We start from the raw sequence: 14357 nt of genomic DNA, 5'->3' as shown, positions 1-14357 counted from the left end.
GAAGCTGCTTATCCTCTTGCCAAAGTGGCTTGTTTTAACATTGCAAAGGCTCACAAACAGGGCACTATAAAGAGATGCAAACCTTTGGAACAATAAAGAAAAGTAGACAACGGAAATGAAGGAAAAATAAATAAATAAAGAAAAGAAAATAATAACTCTAATAAGGCATTGCAAAAAGAGTCCAGAGTTAGAGCAAACATTATAAATAAAAGAAAACATTCACAAAGTAAAGACACAGATAGAGCTTTCCAGAAGGGGATTAGTAATAGGTAAGTAGAAAAAACAGGTACAAAACAAAGTCAGCTCGGAAAATCATAAAAGCCTACCAAAAAAAAAAAGAAGAGAACGTTTTCAAAGGAAGAAAGCATACCATCAGTTTTGTCAACTTACATCAACAAATTGCCCGCATGATTTTGGCAGGAAGAAAAAAAAAATTTACAAAAGAAAGTTGTGTAAGAATGCCTTTGGACAAGTTAGGTTAGTTTCTTTTTTCAGCAGTTTCTGATTAAGTAGTATATATTTCTCTTTTTAGACAAGATGGCACAGGGAGGCAACAACACATACATCCACACATCATGACATGAAAAATAATCTTCACCATTCTGTTCAGGAGAACTTTTTTATCGTCTTTTTTTTTTTAAAGGTAATTTTGTATAAAAAGAAAACTGTATATTTATAGCTTTTGCTTATAGATAAGTCTCTCCATAAATATCTACAGCCATTTTAGATGACTCTTCTTTTTTTTTCCTTTTTTTTTGCTCGACTTAAGCTTCATCAGTGATGAACAAATGGATGACTGTACATATCTTAGAGTCTTAAAGGGTTTGGGAGGAGGGGGTGTGAGACGGGGGGTGGGACCTATGAACATACTAGGAAGGAAATGACATAGATGGGGGTGAACGTGTACATCAGTTGCCATGTCCATGTAAAGGCGGCACGAAGCGGTCGGGCGGCATTAGAGCTTTTGGCTGTAAGGAAGGGATGGGGATATACAAACAATGAGCATATACATGCCCATCTACAAAAGAGAACAGCACTCTCAACACTGACAGTTTTACAAACCCTAAGCTGCAACTTCTTTGCCATGCACAAAATTAATCGACTCTTTTGATGATTTAATCCAAATTTCAATCAGAAAAAAGCTATAACAGTAAAATTAGAAGAGATCAGCATAGAAACAGTTTGGAACAGTTTTTACAGATAGGGTCAACTTTGGAGGAATCTTCGCTCTTTTCTCTATGAGGATTTGATTTTGCAATGCCAATGGTTTTGTCTTTGAAATGTTCTGTCGTTCGTGAATTTGTTTTGAAGTCATAGAGAAAAGAGGAAGTTTCAATCTAATTAGGGTAAAAAAAAATCCTTAGTACATTTGCAAAAGTGATTCTTATCAAATTAGCAGAAAGTTAAAATTTAAACATTTTCAGAAAAGAAACAGAGATACACATATATGTGTGCGTTATCATATATGTACAAAAAAAAAGAGAGACAAAAATAAAAAAAAACAGATTAGCAAGCAAGAAAGAAAGGCAATCAATTTGTCACACTATCAAAGATGAACAACCAGAAAGCACACACTGAGGCAGACAAAGAGAGGGGGGGACAGTTTATAGGCAAAGTGTCACCACCTTCATTTAACTAATAATAAAAGCTTTATTATTAGTTACTTCAATACATTTCTCTTGTTAGTATTTAAAACACAGAACAGGGCGTGCAATCTGGATGTACGTCAGAGAGAGAGGGGGAGGTCAATCAGACATGGTTTTATTTTGGATTTTAGTTCCACTTTAATACGTTGGGTTAATGCATGCTTAAGTAAGTTGCATTTAGGGAGAGTAATATACAAGAACATATACAGCAAGCCATAGGGACAGAAAGGGGAGGGGCTTAAGAAGGGGTCAGTAAAAAGTCACTGCCACCGAGGGCTGTGGGATATTTCCTTCAGGCAAAGAAACCATTCATCAGGGGGGAGCAGGTGCATTATGGGTGATGTATAACCAACATTAACTGGCATTTAGGCCCACAGCATTTGCTAATTAATCAAAAGGGGCAAGTAGAGAGATAATTAATGAGCTACTTCTTTTTATAGTGAAACGCTCAGATGCTTTGTGGTATGTGCATAACCAACAGCCTTCGTTTGACAGAGAAACAATGTGTCTGGGGAGGAGTTCCACAAGAGCGCACAGGGCGGCAAGTTTATTTGTGAATGTGAAGAGTGAAAGGAGATGTGAGCGGTTTGTTTGTTTTCAGGTATCATGTATTGGGTTCTATGTTTTTAAGATGGTAACAGAAATGTCATTACTTAACTAAAGTGAAGAATCCTCTAAAGTTTAGAATTTAAGCATCATGGATCCTGATGTGTCTGAATGTCTAAAAGGCGACCTTATACCCTACTGCTCATGTTGCATGACAAGTTTGATTGTCTAATAATGAATAAAAAGTCCTTGTCTTGTTCAACAAACAAATCCACCACAGAGTGAGCCTTTATTTACACGTCTCTGCCCTTGTTGTCTTGGCGTTGTTTGCATCCTTCCACTCTGTTCTTGGCTAACAGCTCTCTGCAACTGTTAGCTTAGCGCTAAATCAACAAAACATTTGGATGGGAGGGGAATCGCTGCAGCGAAGGGTCTCTGGTAAAGTCAGTGCAGAGGACCTTGATGTTTTGGTAAACACTTTAATCCTGTGTAAGCTCTTGCACAAGCGTTGCACATCTTGCTGCATTTCGGAGGCAGACAAACACCACGCTTTCTAATGGGTTTGCATAACCAGACTGCGTTTGTTTTCCGCACTCGTAAAGATGGATAGGGATTTTATTCTAAGCCTTACTGGCAAATAATTCTCCACTGTGTCAGGCCTACAGCAAGACACTTTGTTTTTTTCCTATCAAACAACAGGAAGTCAGTACTTAGATAAGCAAGTGTCTCTTTGCACCAGTGCTTATTGGATAGCTCTGCATCAATGGAAAAAAACAATCTTATCATCTTAAATCACATAATTGATTGATATATTAAGGATTCTGCTTTATCATTCCATGAGAAAGACACCTTCTACTGCATGCCCACACTTTTGAAGAGGTATTAAGTGAATGTAGTTACTTCTAAACGGCTGATTGACTGACTAGCTCAGCAGCTGTGAGGATACAGATGCAGAAATCTCAGGGCAGCACTTTCTCTTTGCTTCTCTTTCCCTTTACTCCCTCTCTTCTTTTCTCTCTCTTCCTCCTGGCCTGATCCCCGTGTCCATCCAGTGATTGCTGAGGCTTCCGAATGGAGATGAAACCTGACTGTGTGTTGAAGATTTGACAACGCCACGCCATAAAAGCGAAAAGTTGGTGCACCAGCAGCAACCAAGGATGAACTGAGTAAAGGGGATTTCAACGCAGCAAATTGTAGGTGAGTCAGTGATTTGGGGGCCTGAAATCCCATTGTTGCTTTGCACATTGTTCACAGGGACCTGCGTTTGCAGATTCATTTAACTGGTCCGTACCTACAGGTAGGGAGCTGATCACCAGGGAGCCAGCAAAACATAGAGTTTTAGTGTGGACACACTTAAAGGGACATGCCAGGGTTTTTTATTGGTGAAATGTTGAATAGTTGAACTTTCCGGGAACATTTACCGTAACACGCTCTGCACTTTTCCTGCTTTTAAATGATCTTATCTTGCCTGTGCAGATCCCATAGCCAAGAGAGGTCTAATTTCTCTCTGATGTACATTTCATTTAAGAGTTGAAAGATGTTCCATTTAAGAGACTCAAGAAAAGCAGAGAGGTCTGCCCTGTAAGGATGCTGGAGCTCCCTCCGGTTGGAGGAGCTCTATGCCCGGGGCGTCCTGAAGCCACAGCGCATGGCAGATAGCTCTTAATCTGTCATCATGAGGGTAGGCGCATTCTGGCGTATTAAATTGGCATCTACAGCAGGCGTGGCGACTCGCCCCTGTCAGCCGGTCGATTTGCTGTACAGCCATTAGGCTGCACCTCTGCACCCAGCGGACATGTGTCAGCTGAATAACCTTTAAACTGATCTGAGGCCTGTGCTGAAGTGACAGCGAGCCCGATGGGGCTTGACGGAAGCCATCGTTGATGCCTTGAGAAAACGCAGTGATCCATCCCTATCATACCTCATTCTGCACCCGACATGAGGAGCGACTCTTCATATACAGCGATGAAGAAAGTAGTCGACATTACATCCATGCTTCCTGTCTACAGAATCTCCACTTTACCCAGCAAGGCCAATGAGATGAAGAGACGTCGATAAATGATACATCTGTTTGCTCTGTGCTTCACTTCATCAAAGGCTGAAAGGGTAATGGCGCATGCAGGACCATTTATGGCCCTTTTATTAAATACACAATCCTTTTCACAATCTACTTGACTGGCATATAGAGGACAACAGGTAGCCAGTTGGCAGAGATTTGTGGACGGCTGACACCCATAGAAAGCTGACAGCGCGGGTCATTTGTTGAAACGGATAGACAGGACCTACCTGTTAATGCCCTGTAGCAACACCAGAGAAGATTTAACATTTTCAAAGTGCAGGAAAAAGTGTGGAGATGCAGTGATGGATGGCTTCCCTTCTACTGAGAAGAACATGAGCGTTCGTTTGGAGTTGTTTTTGTTGAAATAATTTTTTTGTGACAATGACATCATTCTCTAATTTTGGCTCTCCTTTTGTCCGTTAGCTGGTGATGGTGGTCAGGTCGGTGTGGTTGGACCTAAATGGGTTGATTTTTGCCCAAAAAACAAAATGAAAGAGGCTCAACTTCTCCTTACAGCTAATGCTGGATCATTTCCAGTTAACTTGTTTACTTTGTGACTTCTATCATATCACATTAATATAACATTAATGTTCATTATTTGATCCATTGTTATCATGTAATCAATCAGTTGCTGCTGAATAGAATCCCACTACCAACAAGTTATTATGTCACTTTTGTATAGGGACTTGTTGTTTGTAGATTTAACTAGTACTGCTACATTGATGCTACTGTAATGCTGCTTTGTAGAAGCAATATCAGTGTCATTAATACCTGAAGCTTACATGAATGAAGCCTGTGTCTGTACGGGGTGCAAAGCTTTTTTAAAGGTGGTTGACATTATAGAGGTGTGTGAATTCAACAGTGTACAAGATTCAACGTCCTACCTAGGGGTTCAAAAACCAATAAAAAACAATGTGTACTGTAAAAAGAGATTAGGGTCAATTAGTGGTAATGACTTATGGGGTTTGAGGTCCTACACAAACAATAAGTGCTGCCGATGAGTGTATTTAGAAAGGCAATTTTTTGCCTCAAAAAGCTACTTCAGGACAGGACTAAGGCCTGAGCCATTGTTTGCATTCAACGATTTAAAGTGGTAAAATCAGTGGTTGTTTGGCGTCTATCTTGATATACTGCATTGTGTAATTTTAGCCTAGCCTTTAGGTTGTGGTGTTCATAAATAGCTATGTAGTAGGTTGTTTTTGTTTTTACTGTCCAGTTGGGAACACGTATTGGGAGGTAGGTTCTATGGAAGAGGTTTCAACACTGAGTGCTTATCTTTTTTTTTAGGGCACAAGTATCTTGTTTCTATTCCTAAAATGTAATTGAATTATTTCCTTTGGTCAAAATCACATTATTTCCCATGGGATTATTAGTCACTTCAAAGCACTGTATGTTCCAACCAAGTACTCTAATTAGCACTTGAAGTTATCTAAATCATTTGCATCAATTACCAAAACATAATTACATATTAATCACAAAATTGCTCTGATTACATAGTAATGACAAAATGCAGCACTTTGAATCAGTTAATCACTGTGAAATTAAATCATAAATTGACTTATTTGCTGTTATATAAATGTAGCATTGCTTATTTTGTATTAGTGATTCTCAGATTGTAACCTGCTAGTGAACTCCGTTAGAAAAGTTAGTTGTTGATTTGACTCTTTGTAAAATCTCCGCAGCCTCTTATGTATTTCGGGAATCTCACTGCACAATCCTTCTGTGCTCTCTCATGGAACTCACAGAGGACAGAAGGGAGAAGGTAAGGTTTAACACTTTAATCAACACATAGACAACAAGAGCACGAGACGAGCACGTACAGCGGACAGGACAGGCTGTTTGGCAGACACAGACAGAGCACTGACACAGACAACAAGCACAAACACGAGACGCCTCAGAGGGAGGTGCTGCTGCAGCGGGGAACAGCAGCGGTGCAGGACCACCACTGTAGCCCCGAATGCACGCACGCACACACACTCACACACACACACTGACATGTAGTAGAAGCCAGCTGGGGGGTTAGCCTGAGACTTATGGGTGGAGAAGAAGCAGCACACAAAATGGATGGCAGTCATATGCATGCAGAAGCCGGGGGAGTTTTGGGGAGAGGATTATCGGTTAGTCTATAGAGCTGCGGTCCATTACACTGTGCATGCCACAAATGCCTTCTACTTGGAGCAACAGATAGAATAGAAAAACAGATATACTTTGTGGCAATAAAAGTCTTTTTATGCCATCTGCATTCAAACAGACATGTATATGCAGAAAGGCTAAAAGAAAGAAGGTGGGTGAGTCTGAGGATGGATGGGGAGGGGGGAGGGTAACGCTCGGAAAGGGCAGACAAGGAGTCATTCTTTCACACACAACTTTCTTGAGACAGAATGGGGTTGCCTGCACAAGGCCAAAAAAAGGATGATGGCAAGAAAAGATTTTGTTGCCGTTCATTTCCCTATGTTGTATCGAAAAATGAGGGGAGGATGTTTTCTTTAGAAGCCCATGTGGCACCAAAAATAAAAAAATATATAAACACAAAACGTGATGAGGAGGAGGAGAACGTTGAAATTTTCCAACCACCAAAAGTTCATGCGGCACAAGATGAGGCAAAAACGGGAGGAGTGGCTCTTATCCTTGCTTGGAGGATGGACGACGGATGATGAGGAGGACACCAAAGGAAATAAAAAAAAAACTAAAAAAAAAAGAAAAGAAAAAAAGCCCTCAACCACAACAAACCAAGAAAAATAAAACAACCCCACTCAACCCACCCTTTGCATCCCAAAGGAAAGGCAAAAAACAAACAAACAAAAAAAAAAAAAAGCTCTAATCTTAATCAACCCAGCAGCTGGGTCCAAATCGATACAGAGGACAGATGTTCATATGTGCACCACAGGAGAAAGGAAAACAAATCCAACCGAAAAAGAAACCAACACAATGTCATGCAACTGTTCATACGACTGGAAGCGGGGCAGGAATGAGGATATGAATTTCTGTGTCCACATGGTGAAATGTACGGTATGTATGAGTGTGTATGACTACATATGTGGCCACTATATGAGGGGAGGGTACCATGTTACAGTAAAAACATCTGACTCTTTCACTTTTGAGAACACTTGGGTTTGAGGCTTTAATAGACCACAGAGAGGAAAATAATAATAATAAAATATATATATATATATATAAATTTGCCCGTTCAATTCCCATTATCTCTGAAAGAGAAAGCAACTTGTGCTTGTAGATAACGAACCTAAATACTGCACGGAGGTACGGAGAAAATTGGTTTTTATTCACATCAAAAAGCCATGAGCTCAAGGACCTAAATGTGGTCATAATTTTAACGAAACAAACGCTAATACAGTGTGATAAGGCTTCAAAGTAAATGAGTTTCTTTTCCCAGATTGGAGGGAATGGTTGAATTAAAAGAATAATATCTACCTTAATGCGCGGAAAGACCTCATTTCCCCAGAGGAATACAGGAATGCTGGATTATCTGTTTCTCTCTATGAGCAGTGATAACAAGGGGCAATGCATTGTTTAAATTTGGGCTTGTTATTAAAAGTGAAAAGTGGACATATGCTCGGTGCTAAACCGAGCCATATTTAGCCAGATTAAACGCGGCATCAATTAGTCCGCTATGACGACACGCTGAAGGACAGTAAAGTCATTAAAATATCTGGAGCTGGTAATGATTTCCAGAGGGCTGACGGGGTGACGCTTCTCACATCCTAAGCCAGTTCAGGTAGAGCTCACACTCTCCTGGTTTACTCTACACAATTCAGATGTATGCCAACCGCTCCCGGGCACGAGTGTGATTGACAGCTGCATGTTCAGAAGGCGACCAAACCCAAGTTGCCTCAAAATAACCACTCCTTTTGCAATCTGCAGTTTTATTTCCAGCTTCTGGTCTTATTTTCAAGCTCCACTCTTTCAGTGTCTTATCACTTTGATATTATCACAAAGTGATGTGTGGTTGTGTATGTTTCTGTGTGTGTGTGTGTGTGTGTGTGTGTGTGTGTGTGTGTGTGTGTGTGTTGTGTGTGTGTGTGTGTGTGTAGAGGGAGGAGGGAAAAGAGACGATGCGCACAGAAATTCGAGGATATCTGTTCTCTATTAGAATGTTTCAGGTAAGGCAAGCCTCCGACGAAGGAAACAGAGGTACAAACAAGAGAAGAAGAAGAAGGGAGGAAGAGGCTCTGTTGCAGTTAGTCTGCTACATATCACAGTATCTATGCTGAAAGCATCTTTGTTCTCGAAAGAATCTCAAAATGTATCCTCTGTCAAGAGAGACGCACACACACGCACAGCAAGAGGAAATCAACCATGTACAGGACAGATACATTTTGAAGCATCAGTGCGGGCGACATGGGGCTTGATACTAATTTCGTACTTTTTGGAGTAAAGTTTTGCTCTCGACTGAATGCTGAGAGAACAAAATTAGTATCAACGCTTCATCATGTCTGCAGCCAGAGGCCCCATCGCTAAGTGTAACTTGTTTTTTGAGATGAAAGGTGTGAGCTTTAACTACAGCAGCTGACTATAAGAGTTTAGCATTAACTTCTTTACAGTTAGACTTAAAACTGTAACTTCCTGCAGAGGGCATGCTAAGGATGTAGCACCTTGATTCTTACGGCTTTCATCCATCTCCAAAGAGTTGTTAAACATTTGGATATACACTGAGAACCCCTCACACTAGTGTATATTTCTCACAGTGGCTACTTTTCGGAGGGCTTTTTGAAGTTACACTTGAAGCTCCCATGGGACATGATGCTAAGAGGAGAGGCTCCTCGGTAGCAAATCAAAGAAAAGATAAGGAGAAATAGACCAGGTTCAGAGCAAGCACAACTTGACACACCCATCCCACCTGCATGTCCGGAGTCGCACTCTTCCAGGTCCTCGTCGTCGCTGGAGCACTCGGCCGACGAAACGATGTCATCCGTCGTCTGCGGAGAAAGAGACACAAGCAGAGGAAAATGTGAGCGAGGCCTCCAGCAGTAGAGTGAGTCCTCAGCTAAACTGCCCCACAGCTGTGCCATTCAAAGATATCTCCGCACACACAGGCCTCTCCGCCTGTCCTTCGGCATCCATATATCACTTGGAGTCAATCATATTTCACAATGTTTATCATTCTTCACTTTATGTGCTTTCCACCTCCGCAGATAATTGTTTTCCTTCACCCTCCGCACTCTGCCTCCCATTATTTATCGCCCGTCTCCTCCTCTGTCGTCCACAATCAATGGCCCCACCAAGCCCTCACAGATCAACACTGTCCCGGCTTCTGATTTGTGCTAAAGGGTGCAGAGGGAAGGAGGGATGGGGCGGCCGACTTTCCAAGCTTCACCCGGACCAGCGATGGATTATCTGCAACTTTCAGTTCCCACAATTCTGATTTATCCCCTCCCCCCTTTCCAACCCCTCTCTTTTTTTTCGGGTCGACCCAAGGAGGACAGAAGGGGAGGGGGGGTGGGGGTTGTATTTCAGCGACGGTGCGCTGGGCAGCCGGCTTTTATTAGAATGAATCAGCGGGGCGATAAAATAAACCCTGTCACCGAGCAGGGTTATGAAATCAGAGTGCTGATTGAGTTTTCCAGTCCTGGCCGAGGGAGTGGGGCCCTAAATATCATTGAGTTTGACAGACTAATGAAACGCGCCCCCATGCTTGCGCTGCTGCTTTCAACAGGGCCTGGAGAAAGCTGTCTACCTCCAGCGTATGCATACGAATGCATGCTGATGTTCAACATGTATTTCCACCAAAGCACACAGTGAAAAAGTGGATTTCTCGTTGCAAAATATGTGGTCTGATTATGCAGGATACTCTCCATGTCGGTACATTTGATAATGTGTTAATGCCTGTTTGTGCTGGCGTGCATAATGCAACACATTATGCACTGTACTCCAGCACAAGGAGGCAAAAAAACCCGAAGCAAGAGGGGAGGCTCTAAACTAAATTGCTGTAAAATATGGCCCCTTGGTAAACATGACTGTTTATTGAAGCCACATTACGGGCGTAAAAGTCTTGGTTATTGCTGAAAGAGGGTTATTGCTTGTTATTATGATGGCGGCAGATGTGGGAGGCAGGGACACAGTGAGCGGGATGTAAAAAGCCGAGCCACTTCAAAGTCTGTTCCAGCAATTTCAGCAGCAGACCATCACACCATAACCTGGTATCAACTGAAAACACTGTGTTTCTCTCTCGTCCGTCCGTGCTGCATTTCTCTGCAGCTCACACTGAAAGCATCTCAACACTGAGCAAATACGTACCCAGCCTGAGATGCAGAGCTTAGCAGAGTCTTGAACACTGATCGGTATGTTCTTAACACAACATGTCGCTGGGAAACATGATCTGCAGTCATACTTTCAGGCGGCCTGCTTTTAAATAACAACACGTGGAGCATAGATTAATTCACCTGCAATGTAGCCACGACGACTGTGCTTCTTTCCTTTATGCACTTCAAGGTGTACAGACTGATGACAGATGAATAGACTGAGTTCAAAGCCGCAATATCTTATTGTGACTTCAGTATCGTGATGAGATCAGATCGTGGAGCGTCTGGTGATTCTTACTGATGATGCCTTAATGGTCATAAAACAAAGATCCTGGTTCTGCTGTCAGCGAGAGGGAACACCCGAGAGTTCCTCTTCAAAATAACAACGTCTCAAACACCAGCAGAGAGGGTTTAGACGCAGTCATGTACTCCAAAAACAAAACGTCCGGATCAATGTTTGTATCACATATTCAAACAGAGTGAAGGAAGGGGTCTGATAAGTAGATCAGGGATTTGTAATTGATGTCAAAGAGTGCTTAACACAAGACGGCAAAAGACGCCTTCTCAAGAGTTCTGTAATCAATCTTTCATTTCACTAATTTTTCATGCATAAAGAATATAGATCTGTTTAATAATCCGTGTAACACTGTAATGATATTTAACTCCCTTGTAGAGGAGATTCTTCTCATGTCAGATCAGTTTGTAGAAATAAGCTACTTGTTCATAAAGTGCAACAAAAAAAATGGGCAAATTAGACTGCTCCTCTTTTTTCCGACACTGCTGGTGGAAATTAAATAAGTAAGAGACACAACTGTACATTTTGTCAGAACTTTAATGGGCACTTGGAGATTGTGTGCTAAAAATGAGCGGCGCGATTTTATATTCCATAAAAAAATGATGAGAACATGTTTTTCTGACCTTTTTTTCTGTCTGACGCAGCCCTTAGAAATGAGCTCAAGGAAGCCCTTATCATGTTCCAGATGTTTCCTTGAAATGATTTGTAAAATGGATGTTACTTGATGTTAATTATTTAAAAGCCGATTAAATGTGCGCCTCTGCAGATTAGGAGCTACTTTATGAACTGCTGCGTCAAATCAAGGTCACATGAGCTGCGAGTAGAAGGGTCAAACGTCCCTCATGTGATCCGTCGTTACTAATTAAAACACATAGATTATATTCATCCCTTGATCACATGTTCTTACTTACCAGTGGTTCACAGCAATGCTTCCACTGAGATGGAAAGAAAGTTTAATATACCAGCAGAGCTTAATGTGACTGTGAAGTGATTTAACTGCTTGTTTCTTTAATTCATCAACACTCATATGTTCATTTCTACAAATGACGGTTTTACAGAGAATTTGTTTTTGTGTTTTGAATTTGGCAGCGATTCCTTGGAAAAAACGTTTGTAACCATTCTGAAAATAATTTGGCAACAAATGAAATGCTTCTGAATTTTTCCTGCTCCTTTTAACGGAACAAATGGTACCACTTAAGTGTCAATAAGTTGGGAAGGGGGATAACAAACTATGCTTGCCCACCTCCTGTTGATGCCAGAATCTGCAGAATGTTTTCCTTTTTGCTTGTTTTAAGTAGAGATGCACTGATCCACTTGTTTTCTTTTCATTCCAATTCTGATACACATACTACACAGATACTGATTCCCAAATGTTCCCCCCATAACTAACAAGCTTGTTGTCCTTGTTGGTATTATGTTTAAGGCTACACAGAGCTGTAGTACACCCAGCATTGTGCTGGTGTCACATACAAACAGGAAGCAGCACGAAGGTAAGGTTTTTCAAATTAAACATTTTGAACTGATTTTTAACAGTTTAGTCAGAATGTCTTGAAAGTCAATCCGTGCGAGCTGAGAATGGTGAAAGTGCCTTACCATATGTCTTGATCTGTGATGTGTATCAGGCCAATATCCGACACATATTGTAAATTACTTAAATATCGGACCCAATTCCGATATTAGATCAGATCAGTCCCATCTCTAACTTTAAGAGTTTTTGGAAGACCATGCAGCAAAGGGCCAGCGTTGTTGTGACCCTACAGCACGGTGTGCACTTCCCAGGTGAGCTGGCACTGAGCTACTATGATGTCCTAACTGTCTACTATTGCAGCTAACAGGTAAATATTTACATTTTTCTAACCATTTAATTGGCTCTGAAAAATCAGCAAATGTACATGTGATTAGCTGTAGCATTACTTTCCAGCAGCGAGCCTTACTTCAGACCTGGCCTCTCTGGGCTTCTCTTTTTATTCTCCATCTTACCCAGTCTAATCTATTTAACCTCTTCATCTTTGAGACGTTCCACCAAGTGTCTCCATGAAACGTTTCGTCTTTCTGCGATGCCGCTGTTTGAACCTTTAGCTATTGCTGGGATGAGAAGAACAGTGAAGGAAAGAGCAGCATTACCAGAAGGACTGATATGGCTCTAACCATACTAAGAAGGTTTGTGGTACATTAATCAATTAATAAGGTGATTGCATGGCTTTAAACCCCCAAGGTAATCCTCATTAACCTCTGCGCTCCCTGGACTGCACTGCAAAACTTCTGCCTTGGAAAAAAAAAATCACAGAGCACTTCATCTCTGAGCCTATCCACATGAAAGAGGAGGACTGGCTGCCTCACCTCGTCTATCGTAAAGGTTGCATTTGAATGGTGGAAGGATACATTCTCAGTCAATGTATTCACTCCCCCACTTGATTGAAAATCATCTGTGACTCCGAGTAAGAGACCTTCTCATCTGAGCGACTTTGATTCCACTCGGAGAAATTGAAGAGGGCTTTTGAAGTGTGATGTTTGACATTTGCAGACCCACTAGATTGTGCTGCCTGATTCATTTTTACAAACACATGATGTATCTCTGCCAGTCACAACGGTTCAAGCTGAAGTGCTTCTCGTGAAAGGCTTATGGGTGCCATTTTTACGCGTTTGGACTAATGCAAAACCAATGAAGTGACACACAGAGCTTACAGTCTTCTCTCACTCGAACTGAGACGTCGATAATAACATATAGCATGAGGCTAGAGGCTGTAAATGCAAAGAGAGCTCATGGAGCGGAAAAGGCAAACGCTGCATGTGTATGCAGCGGTGGGAGAGTACAGCGTGGTAAGGCAGGATGATGTGGTTGGCCAGCAGGACTACAAAAACTGATTTCACAGCTGGGGAAATCCAATTCTCCGTCTAAATCTCCCTAACATAGAGTGGGTTATGTTTTGGCAGCAAAGTGATTTCTTTTTTTGGTCTAATTATTCTCAACAAATCATCTTTTTTTTTTAGATGCTATGGCCGGATGGATTTGCAGGCTGGTTTGTTGTGAGTGTTTGAAGCTTTGATCTGTGCATGCATTCTTTGTACTTCCTGTATGTTAAGTAAGCGTGTCACACAATATGATTTCAGGACATCATTCACACGCAATGAGCACCATGATTATCCTGCTTACCCCGCCTACAAGTGTTTCTAAAATTCTTAACTCAACAAACAGACAGTACAGCCAAATCAATAGGCAGACTTCATTACCTCTGACCACTTCAGCACATCAACTAACAGGATCACACCCGGGGATCGATAAAGATAGACGGCCTGCTTGAGAGTCTCGAAATACTAAGCTTTTAGCTTCACCGCTGATGGCACTGGCGTAGACGGAATGGAGAATGTGCAAAGATGTTTTCACAAAGCTTCTTTGGTGTTTAATCAGGAAGTCTGGACTGACGACTGTGTATCAGCCAGCAGCATTGCAGACACCATTAACAGGCCGAGCTGCAATTACCTCAGCAGCAGCAAGGAGTGCGTGCTACATCACCAGTCAAGCCTGACCTCAGAGTGAACAAAGAGGCTGCACC

The 14357-nt window shown here is 41.7% G+C and overlaps 1 protein-coding gene across 13 annotated transcripts in view; it reads right to left on the bottom strand.

Annotated features, from left to right (window-relative positions):
- nrxn3b (neurexin 3b) overlaps positions 1-14357 on the bottom strand; it is a 295208-nt gene that overhangs the window by 4271 nt on the left and 276580 nt on the right. For 11 of the 13 annotated variants that reach the window (XM_079340502.1, XM_079340503.1, XM_079340512.1 and 8 more), the window contains one exon: positions 9107-9185. In XM_079340502.1, the coding sequence (XP_079196628.1) occupies positions 9107-9185 (79 nt within the window). Of the gene's footprint in view, positions 1-734; positions 969-9106; positions 9186-14357 lie in introns of those variants that run through there. The other 2 variants (XM_079340504.1, XM_079340505.1) reach the window with 1 other exon arrangement.

Source organism: Symphodus melops (assembly GCF_947650265.1).
Source record: "Symphodus melops genome assembly, chromosome: 1".
Taxonomy (NCBI): Eukaryota; Metazoa; Chordata; class Actinopteri; order Labriformes; family Labridae; genus Symphodus; species Symphodus melops.
This window is presented reverse-complemented; position numbering and strand designations above follow the sequence as displayed.